General features: G+C 42.8%; 1 protein-coding gene across 3 annotated transcripts in view; it reads right to left on the bottom strand.

Moving 5' to 3' along the window:
• Positions 1–17991, bottom strand: part of snap91a (synaptosome associated protein 91a) — a 235946-nt gene that overhangs the window by 26748 nt on the left and 191207 nt on the right. For 2 of the 3 annotated variants that reach the window (XM_068026004.1, XM_068026005.1), the window contains 3 exons: positions 11877–12002; positions 10276–10407; positions 963–993 (listed from right to left, as the gene is read on the bottom strand). In XM_068026004.1, coding sequence (XP_067882105.1) covers positions 963–993; positions 10276–10407; positions 11877–12002 — 289 coding nt within the window. Of the gene's footprint in view, positions 1–962; positions 994–10275; positions 10408–11876; positions 12003–12459; positions 12544–13169; positions 13254–17991 lie in introns of all 3 variants that reach the window. The other variant, XM_068026003.1, reaches the window with a different exon arrangement.

Here is a 17991-nt window from a genome sequence, read left to right as displayed (position 1 = left end):
TGGGCTCAGGTCGTGTCTCATTTGGAGACCCGAGCAGGCCTTTACCATATAGTCATGCATTTAGTATCCTGATATAGTAACTGGAAAGAGGCATTTCTTCTGAAGTCCGCTTAGGATCTGTGGCCTCCTCAGAGTCTATATTTATATTCAGCACCTCTGACATTTGAAGACATGATCTCAGGTTCGACATGTCCACTGACGCTCAGCTCTACCTCTTCACTGCCTCTGTTGACACCTCTGCAGGCCTACTCCACTGCAGCTGTGTTGTCAGCTGTCTTGTCAGACATCCAGTCCTGGATGAGCCATATTTTCCTCCATTAAAACATTAGAAAAATTAGAAAGCCATTGTCTTAGTCCCCTCCTCCACAAACTCCATACCCACTGATTTTATCCCCTTCTCCGGCCACTGTCTTTGGCTGAACCAGACTGTTCACAACATCTTAGGCCTATGTGATCCTGAGCTGAACCTCCAACTCCATATCCTATCTATCGCAAAGACTGTCTACTTTCACTTCCATAACATCTGCCTCAATTTGTTTCACATGGAAACTCTTGTGCATGTTTTTGACTACTCCAATGCTCTCCTGGCCAGCCTTCCGTTCTTCAAACTTCATAATTTGTGCTCATTCAAAATTTCGCTCCTCGCATCCTGATTTGCACCAAGCCCCGCTTACCCATCTACCTACACAGACCTCTGACCTACATTGCCTCCTGGTCCCCAAACACCTCCAAATTAAAATTTTCATGCTCATGTACAAATCCCTTTATGACCTCAACTTTCCCTATCCCTGTATCTCCTCCAGCATTGCAACCTTCTGAGAACTCACTGTGGCTTGTAAAAAAAATATACCTTATGAAACAATTATGAAAAGAAATGCTTCAGAGCAAACTTCAAATAAGACAAATGGTATTTATTATGTTGGTATTCATGCCAACAAGCTTCTAAGTAGAACATAACTTACTTCTTTCCTGGAGCAGGAGAAATACCCAGGTCTACAAACAGAAAGAGAAAAATGTAAGACAACTAGGTGTTAAACTACCAGCATTTTATGTGGCATTGTTAGAAACAAAAATAAGTAAATGACATGCCTTTGGATAAAGCATTCTAAATATACTGCATCTACAGCAAATCAATTAAATAATTATGAAATCAGGAAGTCAAGGTGCCTATCAAGGTGATTCTTCAAAGCTACGCGGCCACACAGCAACCCGAAAGCTTCTGCACAGGCCACACACAAGTCAGCCCCTGTAACTTACTATTAATATGCAGTAGCACACTTCGCGCACTCCAAATGAAAATTAGAGGATATGTTGATGCCTATCACTGTTTACTTTTCCTATAAAGTCACTACACCATCCTCGTTGTATCCTGCTGTGATGAAAGTACTTCCATTTTAAAAATATTTTTGCGAGGTCTTGTGTTTTAAAATCTTTGGAGGCCTGAAGTGATTCCATAGATGCTGCGACCTTTTTTTTTTTTTAAAAAGGTCCCTGGAGGGACTTTGTTTAAAAATAAAACTTACTGGAAGTCACATCTTCAGCTAATTAAACAGCAGGTGCCTTCTGACTATGGGAGTTGTTTACAGAGAAGTGACATGTCAAGATTTACGGTGGTCAAGAATTGGTTTCGGTTTGGATATTGTTTCGAGTCAGCTGGGTTTGCAGCCTGCTGAGAGAAGCACCCAGCTCATCCTTTCTCCAGCTCTCTGAGAAACCCTGAGAATCCAGTGTGAGCTGAAACCCCTGATGCCGCATTTCTCCTGGAAAACCTGCCAGACTAAACCTCATCGTCGCCTGAAGAGAACTGCTCCAAAAAGATCCCAGTGACAGCTGTCCATGCATACTTGGGACGCCAGAAAAGGGACAACTGATATCATTCTATATCTTATCCTATTCTTTCAAGAATTAACAAGTATTTGGCCAAAGTTTTTTTTTGGCCTTTGTTAAAAAAAATTTCTGCAGAGAAAACCTCTTTTTCTTTAACTGGCGTGTGCTTGTTGGACAAAGCTAGAAGGAAACTTTTATATTTCAATCTGTGTGTTAATGCTTTGTATGTTTACTGAATACTTTTTTTTAATAATAAGTTGATAATTTTGTTGTTTAAGAAACCTGATTGGTGGATATTATTCTGAAATAAAAAGCATATAATTGGCCGTATCAGTAACTGGGTAAACATTTAAATATATGCTGTGACCTGTGGAGAAGTCAACTTGAGAAAGACAGTGCACTCCTCTCGTCTTGGTCGTAACACTATAAGAATTCCTATTCAAGAGCCAAAGCTGATTCTCAGCACAACAATCATAAAATAGTACAGTAGAGGGGGCCATTCAACCCATCGAGTCTGAGCTGAGTCTTTTGAAGAGCAATGCAGTTAGTCTTACTCCCTGGTTCTTTCCCCATATTCCTGCAACTTTTTCCTCCTTCAAATATTTGCACAATTCCCTTTTGAGCGCTATTAAATCTGTTCCACTACCTTCAGGCAGTGCATTCCGAATCTTACCCAGTGTAAAAAATGTTTTTCCTCATGTCGCCTCGAGTTCTTTGGAAAATCACCTTAAATCTATGCCCTATGGTTATCCACCTTCAGCCATTGGAAACTGTTTCTCTATTTACTCTATCTACACCCTTCATGATTTTAAATACCTCTATCAAATCTTCTCAGCCCGTTTATGTGGCAGATGGAGTATAATGTATGGAAGTGTGAGGTTATGCATTTTGGTAGGAAAAATAGAACAGATTTTTTTTAAATGGTGAGAAGCTATTAAATGCTGGTGTTCAGGGATTTGGATACTCTTGTACAAAGCTAGCATTTAATGTGCTACCATTATTCAAGAAGGGTAGCAGGGATAAACCAGGTAATTACAGGCCGGTAGTGATAGGGAAACTATTGGAAAAAATTCCGAGGGACAGGATTAATCTCCACTTGGAGAGGCAGGGATTAATCAGGGATAGTCAGAATGGCTTTGTCAGGGGGAGATCATGTCTAACAAACTTGATTGAATTTTTCGAGGAGGTGACTAGATGTGTCGATGAGGATAAAAGCAGTTGATGTAGTCTACATGGACTTCAGTAAGGCTTTTGATAAGGGAGATTGGTTAAGAAGGTAAGAGCCAATGGGATCCAGGGCAATTTGGATCCAGAATTGGCTTAGTGGTAGGAGGCAGAGGGCGATGGTCGATTGGAAGCCTGTGATCAGTGGTGTACTGCAGGGATCGGTGCTGAACCTTTGCTGTTTGTAGTGTACATTAATGATTTAGACATGAATATAAGAGGTATGATCAGTAGGTTCACATATGACAAAAATTGGTGGCACCATAAACAATGAATAGGAAAGCCTTCAATTACAGAACGATATAGATGGGCTGGTAAATTGGGCAGAGGATCGGCAAATGGAATTTAATCCTGAGAAGTGTGAGGTGATGCATTTTGGGAGGACCAACAAGGCAAGGGATTATACAATGGCGGAATTTTATGGTGGATGGACAGGAGCCAGACTTCTGTCCCTTATGTTATGGATCCCCAGGCTTGAACTGTCCCGAGGCGGGACTTCCACCCACTTGAGGGAGGAAGTCCTGCCTTCGTGAGCTGCTGGCCAATCAGCGGGCCAGCAGGTGAGTCCCAGCAGCGCCACCAGGAGTGGTGGCCACTGCTGGGACTGCAGCCAAGCCGCGCCATGGATCGAGGAGGGAAGGTAAGTAGGGGCATGCCTCACCAGGGGGATCGGTCCTTCCCTGGTGAGGCTGGAGTAGTCCGTTGGAGGGAGTGGGGGGGTGTCTTGGGTCCCGGGGGTGGGGGCGGCCCTCAATCGGGCACCCTGTGCCCAACTGCCGTGCCCCTCCCCCTCCGGGTTGTGGAAAGGCCAGCAGCTATCACTGGATGGCCTTTCATGTCTCCAGCACACCTGCCTGCCATGGGTAAAATACGCATGGGGGCGGGAGAGGGCCCTTAAGTGACCATTAAGTGAGTCTTGATTGGCCTCGGGCGGCTGGGCTGTTTCCCACCCCCTGCCCCCCCTCCGTAAACTTGTCCGGAGGCGGAATCGGGGCGGTTAGGCCTCCTGGAGCCTGCCGCTCAATTTTACCCCGCGCTCACGCTACCATCCGACCTGCTGGAGCGGCGCAAAATTCCGGCCAATGGATGGTAGAGCCATAGGAAATACAGAGGGTCAGAGGGTGTACTTGTCCATAGATCACTGAAGGCAGCAGCACAGGTAGATAAGGTGGTTAGGAAGACATATGGGATACTTGCCTTTCTTAGCTGAGACATAGAATACAAGAACAGGGAAGTTACGATGGAGCTGTATAAAATGCTAGTTAGGCCACAGCTGGCGTACTGTGTACAGTTCTGGTCGCCACACTATAGGAAGGATGTGATTGTATTTGGGTGCAGAGGAGATCACCAGGATTTTGCCTGGGCTGGAGCATTTCAGCTGTGAAGAGAGACTGGATAGGTTAGAATAGTTTTCCTTAGAGCAGAGAAGGCTGATGGGGGACATGATTGAGCTATACAAAATTATGAGTGGTATAGATAGGGTAGAAAGGAAGAAACATTTTCCCTTAGCGGAAGTGCCAATAATCAGGGGGCATAGATTTAAGGTAAGGGCAGGAGGCTTAGAGGGAATTTGAGGAAATTTTTTTTTCAACCAGAGTGTGGTTGGAATCTGGAACACACTACCTGAAGGGGTGGTAGAGGCACGAACCCTCAACATTTAAGAAGTATTTAGATGAGCAATTGAAATGCCCTAGCGTACAGCATACGGGCCAGGTGCTGGAAGAGATAGGTGCTTGATGGCTGGCATGGACACGATAGGCCAAAGGGTCTGTTTCTGTGCTGTACAACTCTTTGACAGCAAACACTTAGACAGACAGACAGACAGAGAGAATGGGGGGTGGGGGGGGGTGGCAGAGAGAGAAGGGGGGGCAGAGAGAGGACGGGGGGGGGGGGCGGCAGAGAGAGGTCGGGGTGGGGGGGGCGCAGAGAGAGAAGGAGAGAAGGGGGGGGCGGCAGAGAGATAGGGCGAGAACACCACACAGAGAGGGGGAAACACAGGGAGGGACAGAGACCGAGAGAGATATAAACATAGAGAGTGTGATCAAGATCACTGACAGTTGGACATCTATCTGGAATACTCCGCATAGCTACAAGTGTGTGGGTGAACACTGACATCTTGTGCAAGCAAAAGAATGCCAGCTATCTCACTAAATCAGTGTCCAACATAGTGATGAGAAAGCAAGTTAACACAGTAATCTCATTTAAAGTTTCACAAAAATGCACATTTTCTCATTTTGATTAATACTAAGAGAAATTTTTAGCGCCTTTATCTTTCCGAAATTGTCGCACTGGCCCCTTATACAAGACAAAAATTGTAATGTGGCCCCCCCCCTCCCCACACGAAAAGGTTGGACAACGCTGGGGTAGCTGCTGAGAGGCCATTCCTTTTGGCTGGAGGACTAGAATTAGGGGACATAATGTCAGCATAAGTGGTCAGCCATTTAGGGCTGTGATGAGGAGAAATTGCTTCACTAAGAGGGTTGTGAATCGTTGGAATTCTTTACCGCAGAAAGCTGTGGATACTCAAGTTGTCGACTATATTGAAGACCGAAATCAATACATTTTTGCACTGTTCAGCTGACTAGCGATATGGGGGATAATCAGGCAGGAAATTAGAGTTGAGTTTGAAGATCAGCACGATCCTATTTAATGGTGCTGCAGACTTGAGGGGCCGTTTGGCCCACTCTTGTTGCTATTTCTTATGCTCTTCTCCACTCTAAAGGAGAAATACTCCAGCTTCTCCAGTCTAAATAGATCCAGTTATAAACAGCTAGTCGGATTTCCTCTTTCAAAGGCACGGAATTAAAAATGGAATTAACAGATTATACTTTGTTCACATTTCTCGCTTTAAAGTAAGTCACAACTGTTTTGTAAAAATAAGTTTAAGCAATACTGGTATATCATGAATACAAATAGTTGAAACAAAATGGAAATGGTATGGTGCATGTCGCTGTACACTACACTGAACAGAATTTTTGTTTTTGAATAAAGTATGGGCACAAACATTGTGGGGGGGGGGAGGAAAAGAGAGAGAGCGTGCAACAAAAATACAAAATATTCTAACACCTTACCCTCAGGATGTTGTAATGCCCTTCACATACATTGAATGCCACCATTATGTACATGAATGTGGCAGTCGATTTGTGTCAGATAAAATTCCTATGACTGGTTCCGGCAGCCAGCTGGAAGCGATGTGGTGGGGTGGGGGAGAACCCACTTTGGTCCTCTGTTGGACCCCGGTCGCTAATTTACAGGTGGGCAGCCAATTAGCTGCCTGCCATCAGGGACGTACCCCTTTAAGGGATCAGCTCTCGCCTTCAGGGCTGCTAGCCAACTGGAAGACAGACAGCTCTGCCGTACCAGCAGCACCACTGTGAGCAGTGGCTATTGCCTGTACTACAAATGCCCTGCAGTACTGAAGGAGGAAAAGAACCGGGACAGGCGAGTGGGGTTGGGGTCAGCAGGGCCATTCAGGCATGCCCCAGCGACAGGGTGGGGTTGGGCAACATTGGGAATAGCAGCATTTGCCATTTTCGTTGCCCCCTCCCCACCTCCGTGCCGATCTCCAAGGGCAGAATAAAATCCTGCCCCTTAAATCTGTATCCTCTGGTTACCAATTATATCACCAGTGGAAATTATTACTCCCTATCTACTCAATCAAAACCCTTCATAACTTTGAACACCTCTATTAAATCGCCCCTTAACTTTCTCTTCAACGAGAATGAATCCCAGTTTCTCGTCACTCCACATAACTGAAGTCCATCATCCCTGGTACCATTTTCGCAAATCACCTCTGCACCCTCTCCAAGCCTAGACATCCTTTCTAAAGTGTGGTGCCCAGAATTGGACACAATCAGCTGAGACCTAACCAGTGATTTGTAAAGGTTTACCACAACTTCCTTGATTTTGTACTCTATGGCCTGAATTTTACCAGCCCCCCAGTCGCAAGAACAAAGGTAGAGGTGCCAGTAAAATAACAGGGAGCCATGTTGGAACGGCTCCCTAATGCAGTCCTGCCAGCAGGAAAATTTCTTCTGGTGGGCCTTCTGAGGCTTCAGTGCTGGCAGCCTTCTGATAGGATCGAGTGTATCAGGAGTCCGCCTGCTGTCCTTAACTGGATGGTGGGCCTTTAGGCGGCCAATTAGGAGGCCACCTCTCATAAAATCACCAAGCCAATCCCATTGCCGTCAAGTGCTGGCTCGGGACCTCCATTTGGTCCCAACATCAGGGTCTGGAAGCCCGCGGTAAAATTCAGCCCTATTATCTCTGTTTGTAAAGTCAAGAATCCCATTTTTTTTAAAAACAGCTTTATCAACTTGAACGATTTAGTTTATCTTGTCTCTCATCATTCTTCCTCCCAAAATGCATCACTTCACAATTCTCTGCATTAAATTTCATCTGTCATATGCCTTCCCATTTCACCAGTCTATGTCGTTTTGAAGTTTGCTACCATCCTCCTCACTATTTAACACATTTCCATGTCTTGTGTCATTTGCAAACTTTGAAATTATGCATCATATACCTAAGTTTAGGTCATTAATACACATCAAAAAGAGCTATGATCCCCATAATAACCCTTGAAGTCACCACGTATACTTTCTCCTAGTCTGAAACAACCATTTATTGTTACTCTCTCTACTTTGTCTCTTAGCAAAATTTGCATCCAAGCTGCCACAGCCCCGACAATCTGATGGGCTTCAATTCTGCTATAAAGTCTATCATGTTGCTCTTCATCAAACACCTTTTGAATGCCCATATTAACAACACAGTCATTTCAACATAATCTCAACATGGAAACCAATTCATATCAAACCCCATCTTGTCACCTCTCTGCCTACTACCCAGCCTAACAAAATCCCTTTGAATTATCGCATATTGGTCACTGCACTCAATTCGGTATTAGAATCATAGAGTCGTACAGCATAGAAACAGGCCCTTCGGCCCACTGCGTCCATGCCGACCATAATGCCTATCTATACTAATCCCACCTGCCTGCATTAATTCCATATCCCTCTATGGCTTGCTCATTCAAGTACCTGTCCAGATGCCTCTTAAATGTTGCTGCAGTTCCTGCCTCCACCACCTCCTCTGGCAGCTCATTCCAGAAATCCACTATTCTTTGCGTGAAAAATTTACCCCTTTGAACCTCCTCCCTCACCTTAAATCTATGCCCTCTAGTTTAAGTCACCCCTACCATGGGAAACAGACTCTGGCTATCTACCCTATCTATGCCTCATAATTTTATATACCTCTATCATGTCCCCTCTCAGCCTCCTTCGCTCCAGGGAAAACAGACCCAGCCTATCCAATCTCTCTTTATAACTCAAACCCTCCAAACCAGGCAACATCCTTGTGAATCTTTTCTGCACCCTCTCTAGCTTAATCACATCTTTCCTGTAGTGTGGCAACCAGTACGGCACACAGTACTCCAAATGCGGCCTAACCAACTGTAACACGACGTCCCAACTCTTGTACACCATGCCTCGGCCGATGAAGGCAAGCATGCCATATGCCTTCTTCACCACCCTGTCTACCTGTGTTGCCACTTTCAGGGAACTATGTACTTGCACCCCAAGGTCTCTCTGCTCAACAACACTCCCCAGGGCCCTGCCATTCACTGTATATGTCCTGCCCTGGTTTAACTTCCCAAAATGCATCACTTCACACTTGTCTGCATTAAATTCCATTTACCAATCCCTTGCCCACTTTCCCAGTTGATCTATATCTTGTTGTAACCTTAGACAACCTTCTTCAACCACCAATTTTGGTGTCACCCGCAAACTTACTAATCATGCCCCCTACATTCACATCCAAGTCATCAACATATATGCCCAGCACCGATCCCTGCGGCACACGACTGGTCACTGGCCTCCAATCTGAAAAACAACCCTCTACTACCACCCTCTGCCTATCACCAAGCCAATTTTGTATCCAATTTGCTAGTTCACCCTGGATCCCATGTGTTCGAACCTTCTGGACCAGCCTACCATGTGGGACCTTGTCAAAGGCCTTGCTAAAGTCCATGTAGACAACGTCCATTGCCCTGCCCTCGTCAATCCTCTTGGTTACCTCCTCGAAAAACTCAAATTTGAGAGACATGACTTCCCACGCACAAAGCCATGTTGACTGTCCCTAATCAGACTATGCCTTTCCAAATGCGTATAAATCCTGTCTCTCAGAATCCCTTCCAATAACTTTCCCACCACTGATGTAAGGCTCACCGGCCTGTAGGTCCCTGGCTTATCCCTGCTGCCCTTCTTAAATAAAGAAACAACATTAGCTATCCTCCAGTCTTCCAGTACCTCACCCGTGGCCAACGATGATACAAAAATCTCTGCCAGGGCCCCAGCAATCTCCTCCCTCGCTTCCCATAGCATCCTAGGATACACCTGGTCAGGCCCTGGGGATTTATCCACCTTAATGCGCTTCAAATCCTCCAACACCTCCTCCTTTGTAATGTTGATATGCTCCAGGATATCGCTGTTCCCTCCCTTGAACTCACTAGCTTCCATGACCTTCCCAACAGTAAATACAGACAAGTAGTATTCATTTAAGACCTCGCCCATTTCCCGTGGCTCCACAGATAGATTATCACACTGATCCTTAAGGGGACCTACTCTCTCTCTAGCTACCCTTTTACTCTTAATATATTTATAGAATCTTTTAGGATTTTCCTTTATCTTATCTGCCAGGGAAATCTCATGGCCCCTTTTCGCCCTCCTAATTTCCTTCTTAAGTATACTCCTACATCCCTGATACTCCGAGGGGCTTGCTCGATCCCAGCTGCCTATACCTGACATATGCCTCCTTTTTTTTGATATTACCCAGAAACTTACAACAGTTGAAAAGCACACAATAATTGGAAAAATCTGGTGATTTTCAACTACTGGATTTTCTCTTATAACCAGCCATATGCTTGGTTGTTTTAAATAGCCCAAAGACAGTTGACTTAATTTAACATTTTTACAATAATGGACCATGTAAAAAGTGAAGCAGCACATATCTTCGTGCAATTTCAGATTCTAATCACCACCAGCAGCAGTTATCCAGCATCGTCTCCATGCAAAACTATTTGCGCAATATCTCTTTCAAAAATTGCTGATATGTTTATGCTTCATAGCAGTTAGAAAGTATGAACTACAAAGACAAGTCGGTTTGTATAAAGCAAAGCAGTGGCAACAGAAATTATGCAAACAATATTCTGAAAAAAAAAAATCAACCTACTTCCTACAAGATTTGCAAGTGAGGAATCGAGATCACTTCCCAGGCCTTTCATTGGCTGCGTTCCACCTGCTGTTGGCACTCCTGAAATTACTGCTTGATTCGGTGATGCCATGGTGGGCATAAGAAGATCGCCTAATCCATCAAAAACTTGACAGCCAAAAGAAAGGATTAATTTACAGGAGTGGAGATCTCAGTGAACAGTATCCACAAACATGATTCTTTTAAACTCTTCTATTTACAAAAAGACAATCCTAACAGTTCAATGAACTATGTTAATGTTACATTGCAAACCAATCATGGAAAGAATAAATATGACTGTACTATAATCTCATGCATCTTAATATTTGTCTTTTGGAAATACTGTATCAATATGCATTGAGCACTACACCCAATGCAAGATGAATACACTAATTAAAGCATTTCTCCCTGAACTTTTGGGGCTGGGCATCAAATTATAATGCATGTCCTGACTACTTTGAACTTGGGGTAGAGTACATTTGGTGTTCTAATAGCATTGGTATGACATTTTATGTTAATTTTAATATAGTAAAGCACCTTACAAGAACAAAATATGCCACTTGTCAGTTTAAAAAAAAAATGCATAGTGTAATAACGATGCAACAAGCTTATATCATAGTATAAATTAAGCCAAGTCACAAGGCAAAAACTCACCAATAATTAAATCGAATCAAACAAGGTGCCAACGTTGATGGCGTGAAATGGAAGAAAAATAAAATATGATAGCACTGTTAAGAGCTGAAAGCTTTGGCTCAATACTGAACAGAAGTTACATCTCAGTTTATTCTTTACAGCAGAAGCAAGTCATGCAGAATTTAATGTGAGTTAAGCAATAATGCAGCCTGGCAAATGTTGCACAATATGCTTCAAGTAAAAAGACTTTCACCGCGCAGCCTAATTGTTACAAATAGAATCTGCAAGAACTCACCCAAGCAGTCAGACAGCTTTGCCACACAAAACAGTCACAATGTAGGGAGACTAAACTGGCATTTAGTTACTTAACTCACTTCACCCATTGAATCGTGAAATAACACTAATGTAAGGATTGCCGAATGGTAAATTTCTGCGCCGTAATGGCTATGACTTAGTCAAATTTTCTTGTTAATGGTAATATTCTTTAAAATTAAGCTTAAAATTGCATAAAAATCCCATTTTACTCAAAAAACTAAAGAAATAAAAAGCATTAATGACCAGTTTCACATTGCAATTACATTGTCTAATATTTCCTGATAGACAATCAGAACTAAAAAAATCCTACATTAAATAATTGAGAACATAATCTTTTTAATGCGGAGCAAAATGGTCCCTTACGAATATTCAAGTATCAAGTGGCAAACTATCAGCTGAACGAAAGACTTTTCCTTATCACAACTTAGAAGCCACATCAAATCATGGTTGAAGATTTAAAATAGAATTGTTTTTGTCTTTCTGGTGACACTGAACAGATAGGATGTGTATTTACAATCTCTTAAATTCTGAAACAGGTTAATTTATTTTGCTCTGATTTATTGAAGTTAGTCAAAAGTGGTAAATTCACAAGCAATTTTTCTCTCCTTTAAAAATAAACTTTTTTTCCCCCTTACCTGATGAATCAAAAGTGTTACTTGTGGGTGTCATACCAAAAGCTGCTTCAAAGTCAGGCTGCAAAACATTATTCTGGACTGCAGGGATTGTTGCTGCTGTTGGTGTCATAAATGCATTTCCAAAGCCTTAGAGAAACAGAAAACAAAAAAGTGTTTTTTTAAAAAGCAATGCCAAATATTTTAGGTCCCTTTTGATTTTGGATGATGTAGGAATGTTTATACCTCCTCTAGGAAGTATTCTTGTGAACAGCTGAACAGAGTAATTTGGCACAGTCCTAAAACCAGCAGTGTGGATAAAGGTAGAGTGAGTACAATCCTAATTAGTTACATTATACAGAAACAATACAATGTTGCACAAGTCTCTCAACAACACTAGCTCAATGCAATGAGTATTGATGTAGTTTGTTAGATTTTATATTACAACAGTTACAAGTAAGCTTCAATCAAGGAAAACAGGCATCACTAAAATTATTCAGACAAATAATTTTACAAATATGTACTGATACTTCCAAGGCGAAGGAATATTTTTCAAGCATTCTGTCTTCTCCCCTCCCCTGCCACAGTTAAAATAAAAGTCAGTTACCAGCTAGTAAGTCCGCTGAAGCAGATGAACTGGAAACAGCCTGAGTGGCAGGCTGAGACTCAGGAGCTGAGCTGCCAAAGGCATCTAGTATTGTCATCCAAAAATGCAGCACAAAAAAAGAAAGCACCAAACTTAGACCAAATGGTTTTCACAAGCATCAGAAAAGTTCACAAATGGCATCCCATTGAAATATGGGGAAACCAAACTTAATAATACCAAAGATAAATTCAAAGGTAAAGTTCAATTTTCTTAACAATGGGCATAATATTAAAGGTTATTTCAACCTCAATTCATAAGAACATTGAGTTATATCAAACATTTGTGCATCATGCTAATTTGATGTATTACACTATTTAGTTCATTTAGATAGACTTAAAATAAGAGTCACAGTTTAAAATGTTATTGAGCAACATTTCAGTGAAAAATTCCATAGTTGTTTCTTACACAAGGCAACATGCCTTAAATCAGCATGTGTTCAACAATTTTAGCTGAATTGTTACTACGGCAGATTTTGATAATGAATAATGATTGCATGCGGGGAGAAAATGTTTCTGCATTTTTACTTTTCAATACATTTTTTATTCTTCACTGGTTATTTTGAAAAGTACTGCTGCACTTCATAATACTCAGCTATGCTGCCATTTCAATTTTAAACAGAAAGTCTAGCTGAATGACTGTTCATCTTAAGAAATCTGAAGAGGTATACCCACCACCAAACAGATCAATTACTGCTGAAGATTCTGATTTAGCAGGAGAGGCACTGATCGTAGGTGGTGGTGCTACAAATGCATCAACTGTAGCAGGCAGCAATATAAAAGGAAAATATGTAAGTAACAAAAGTACAAAAGATTTCTCTAAATAAGTTACAGCCAAGCACAAAAAGCAAAAGACGGAGCATACAGGTCAGATAATTTCAGAAAATTGGCAGAGAGGTACAATGGTTTTCAATATATGATGCCTCGGTCTCAACTTTCTACCAGACATCAGAAGTGAAATAGTGACATTATACTGGCCTCAATGTATTCTTACCCTAAAAAAAGAGACTCTATTCCAAGTATGTCCAAACTAAAGTCAGGTAGCCTGACTGCAGCTGCAAGCTCTGGAAATCAAGTGCACAAGACCAGGCAATTCAAGTCAATTGTCAGTTATATTTCTTACTTGCTGGTTTATTCTATTTAAATTTTGTGGGCCTCGAAGTTTGAGGGGGGCTGTTTCTAATACTGTAGTTTCATTGGTGGGTGAATCCTAACTGAGAATACGAAGATCTGTTAGTTTCTGCACCTTGACAAATTAATGGGAACATTGATTTAAATTTTGGGAGACCCAGGAGACTCCATGCTATGTACAGAAGCCACCCACGTAGGCATAAAATTTGAACACTCCTCTATTCCTTTAGCTCCTGAAGGAAGGGTTTAATCATGAAACTTCACAAATAGGATAGTTAAGAACATGGGTAAATTGAACAGCTGGCACGTCCCTCATCTGCGCTAAAATCTTAATCTACAGAGCTTGCGTCACTAAAATACTTCAAAGTTTTGTAATTTTAAAAAAAGCTGCAAATGCTGGAATTTGAAATTAAAATACAAAATACTGGAAATTCATCAGCATCTGAAAAAAGTAAAAGACAGGCTGGCATTTGGGTGTAGGCTGTGCATGTAAACCTTTGGTCAGGACTGGAAACTAGAAGTTAAGCAAGACGCCTATAAGTTTTGAACAAACCAAAAAACGGTTCAGATGGGGAGGGAGAGGGATCACTGAAGAGAAGTCAAAATTCATGAGTGCCATTTGCAGTCACAGTTGAATGCTCAAACAGGTTTTTAAGAAGTTGCAAGAGGAGAAATCTAGTCAATTATACAAAGATCCCAGTAAAATATTGAAAAGGTATTCAAAGAAATGGTATGAAAATAGCAGGGAAATCTTATGGGAAAGATGCATCAAAAAACCAAAAGGCACATCCTTCCCCGAAATACACAAACAAGACTTGTCCAAACATATCCACTGGGGCTGATTTTACAAATAGATGCACTTGGCGCAGAGTCTCAAGTTGACAAAAAATTACTGGTGCATTCACCATATTTAAAGTAGAAAAGCCACAGGGAACATACCTGTTATTTCAGGGCAAATGCGAGGTGATGCATTTTGGAAGATCCAATTCAAGAGTGAACTATACAGTAAATGGAAAAGTCCTGGGGAAAATTGATGTACAAGAGAGATTTGGGTGTTCAGGTCCATTGTTCCCTGAAGGTGGCAACGCAGGTCAATAGAGTGGTCAAGAAGGCATACGGCATGCTTTCCTTCATCGGACGGGGTATTGAGTACAAGGGTTGGCAGGTCATGTTGCAGTTGTATAAGACTTTGGTTTGGCCACATTTGGAATACTGCGTGCAGTTCTGGTCGCCACATTACCAAAAGGATGTAGATGCTTTGGAGAGGGTGCAGAGGAGGTTCACCAGGATGTTGCCTGGTATGGAGGGCGCTAGCTATGAAGAGAGGTTGAGTAGATTAGGATTATTTTCATTAGAAAGACTGAGGTTGAGGGGGGACCTGATTGAGGTGTACAAAATCATGAGAGGTATAGACAGGGTAGATAGCAAGAAGCTTTTTCCCCAGAGAGGGGGATTCAATTACTAGGGGTCACGAGTTCAAAGTGAAAGGGGAAAAGTTTAGGGGGGATATGCGTGGAAAGTTCTTTACGCAGAGGGTGGTGGGTGCCTGGAACACGTTGCCAGCGGAGGTGGTAGACGTGGGCATGATAGCGTCTTTTAAGATGTATCTAGACAGATACATGAATGGGCAGGAAGCAAAGAGATACAGACCCTGAGAAAATAGGTGACATGTTTAGATAGAGGATCTGGATCGGCGCAGGCTTGGAGGGCCGAAGGGCCTGTTCCTGTGCTGTAATTTTCTTTGTTCTTTGTTCCCAATGGATGCTCCTAGTAGGTGAGCCTTCCTAATAGGTCTGCAATTCATATTGTTTTCAGTCTACTCAGGAGCAAATTAACTTGTCTCATTTTGATTCTATTCTTTCCATCAGAGACCAGTCACTATCTGCCTATCGATCAGTCTTTTGACTGTCTCCACTGCTTTCAAGTCCTTGAATACTCAAGTTTCTCTACTAATAGTCATTATAAGCCCACCGACTCCCACGGCTACCTTGACTACACTTCTTCACATCCTGCCTCCTGTAAGGACTCCATTCCATTCTCCCAGTTTCTCCGTCTCCGACGCATCTGCTCTGATGATGCAATCTTTCACAACAGCGCTTCCGATATGTCTTCCTTTTTTCTCAACCAAGAATTCCACCCCCCCCCCCGCCCCGCCCCCACTGTGAATAACAGAGCCCTGAACCGTGTCCGGCCCATTTCCTGCACCTCCAACTTCACCCGTTCCTCTCCCTCCCAGAACCGCGATAGGGTTCCCCGTGTCCCATCTTTCCACCCAACCAGCCTCCACATCCAAAGGATCATCCTCCGTCATGTCCAGTGTGATGCCACTATCAAACGCATCTTCCCTTCCCCTCCCGACAGCATTTCAAAGGGATCGTTCCCTCTTTAACACCCTGGTCCGTTCCTCCATTACCGCACCACCTGGTCCCCTTCTCACGGCACCTTCCTCTGCAATTGCAGGAGGTGTAATACCTGCCCATTTACCTCCTCTCTCCTCACTCTCCAAGGCCCCAAACACTCCTTTCAGGTGAAGCAGCGATTTATTTGTACTTCTTTCAACATAGTATACTGTATTCGCTACTCACAATGCGGTCTCCTCTACATTGGGGAGACTAAACGCAGATTGGGTGACCGCTTTGGAGAACACCTCTGCTCAGTCCGAAAATGTGACTCCGAGCTTCCTGTCACTTGCCATTTCAACACCTCCCCCCACCCTCATGCTCACATCCATGTCTTAAGATTGCTGCAGTGTTCCAGTGAACGTCAACGCAAGCTCGAGGAACAGCACCTCATTTTCCGATGAGGCATGCTACAGCCTACCGGACTGAACATTGAGTTCAATATTTCAGACAATGACTGCACCCCCCTTTATTTATTTTTTTTATAAAGTTTTACTTTGTATTTCATGTTATTTTAATTTGTTTCAACATTACACTTTTTTTTAAAAAAACCATATGCTGGCCCACTTTTTTTTCTTTTTTCATGTTTTTGCTTGTGGCTAGGGCTTTCATTATTCTGTCATTTAACACCCTCTCTGCACTAATGCTTTGTATTTCACCACACCATTAACACACTTTGTCTTTGCCCCATGACCTCCTTGTCAGTTATTCTCGGTGACCCTCTGTTCTGTCAGCATCTTCCCATTTGTTCTCTTTTGCCCCACCCCCACTTTATTTGCTTAAAGCCTATTACATTTCTAACCTTTGCCAGTTCTGATGAAATGTTAACTTTGCTTCTCTCCACAAATGCTGCCAAACCAGAGTATTTCCAGCACTTTTTTGGTTTTATTTTAGATTTCCAGCATCTGCAGTATTTGGCTTTTATATTAACTTATGTTTGTGTCCATTCGTATGCTCATTTTGGCTGCCGCTCCAGACCTAAACCCATCACTTCCATTTCCCCCAATTATTTTTCCTTTTCTCTTTTCCCTCCCTCCTGTTGTCATACCTTTCATTTTTCCCCTCGCTGTTATCTGCCCCCATCCTCTATTGCTAACTGTGGCAAATTATTGGAAAAAATTCTGAGTGACAGTATAAATTGTCATTTATATTGAAAGGCACAGATTGATCAAAGACAGTCAGCATGGATTTGTTAAGGGAAGATAGTGTCTGACTAACTTGATTGAACCTTTTGAGCAGGTGACAAGGGTCGATGAGGATCAGGCACTTGAGGTCTACACGGATTTTAGGAAGACTTTTGACAAAGTCACACATTGCAGACTGGTCAGAAAACTAAAAGCTCATGAGATCCAAAAGAAAATGGCAAACTGGATCAAAAATTGGCTCAATGTCAAGAAGCAAAGGCTGACAGGTGTTTTTACAACTGGAAGGCTATTTCTAGTGGGATTCCACAGGGCTCAGTACTGGCCCCTTGCTGTTTGTGGTATATATGTAGGGGGCATGATAAAGAAGTGTCCTAGGCCCAACCACCAACAACTGCTTCAATGACCTTCCTTCCATCAAGGCGGCTTGACCTTCCAACTCTCCTGTCACCATCCCAGGAATGACTACAAGAACAACTCTTATTTCTATAGTAATAAAAACAAGAAATGCTGGAAATACTCAGCAGGTCTGGCAGCATCTGTGGAGAGAGAAGGGGCGGCACAGTGGTTAGCACCGCAGCCTCACAGCTCCAGCGACCCGGGTTCAATTCTGGGTACTGCCTGTGTGGAGTTTGCAAGTTCTCCCCGTGTCTGCGTGGGTTTCCTCCGGGTGCTCCGGTTTCCTCCCACATGCCAAAGACTTGCTGGTTGATAGGTTAACTGGCCATAATATAGGGACAGGTGGGGATGTGGTAGGAATATGGAATTAGTGTAGGATTAGTATAATATGGGTGGTTGATGGTCAGCACAGACTCAGTGGGCCGA

The sequence above is a fragment of the Heterodontus francisci genome, chromosome 3 (genome assembly GCF_036365525.1).
Source record: "Heterodontus francisci isolate sHetFra1 chromosome 3, sHetFra1.hap1, whole genome shotgun sequence".
Classification (NCBI taxonomy): domain Eukaryota; kingdom Metazoa; phylum Chordata; class Chondrichthyes; order Heterodontiformes; family Heterodontidae; genus Heterodontus; species Heterodontus francisci.
This window is presented reverse-complemented; position numbering and strand designations above follow the sequence as displayed.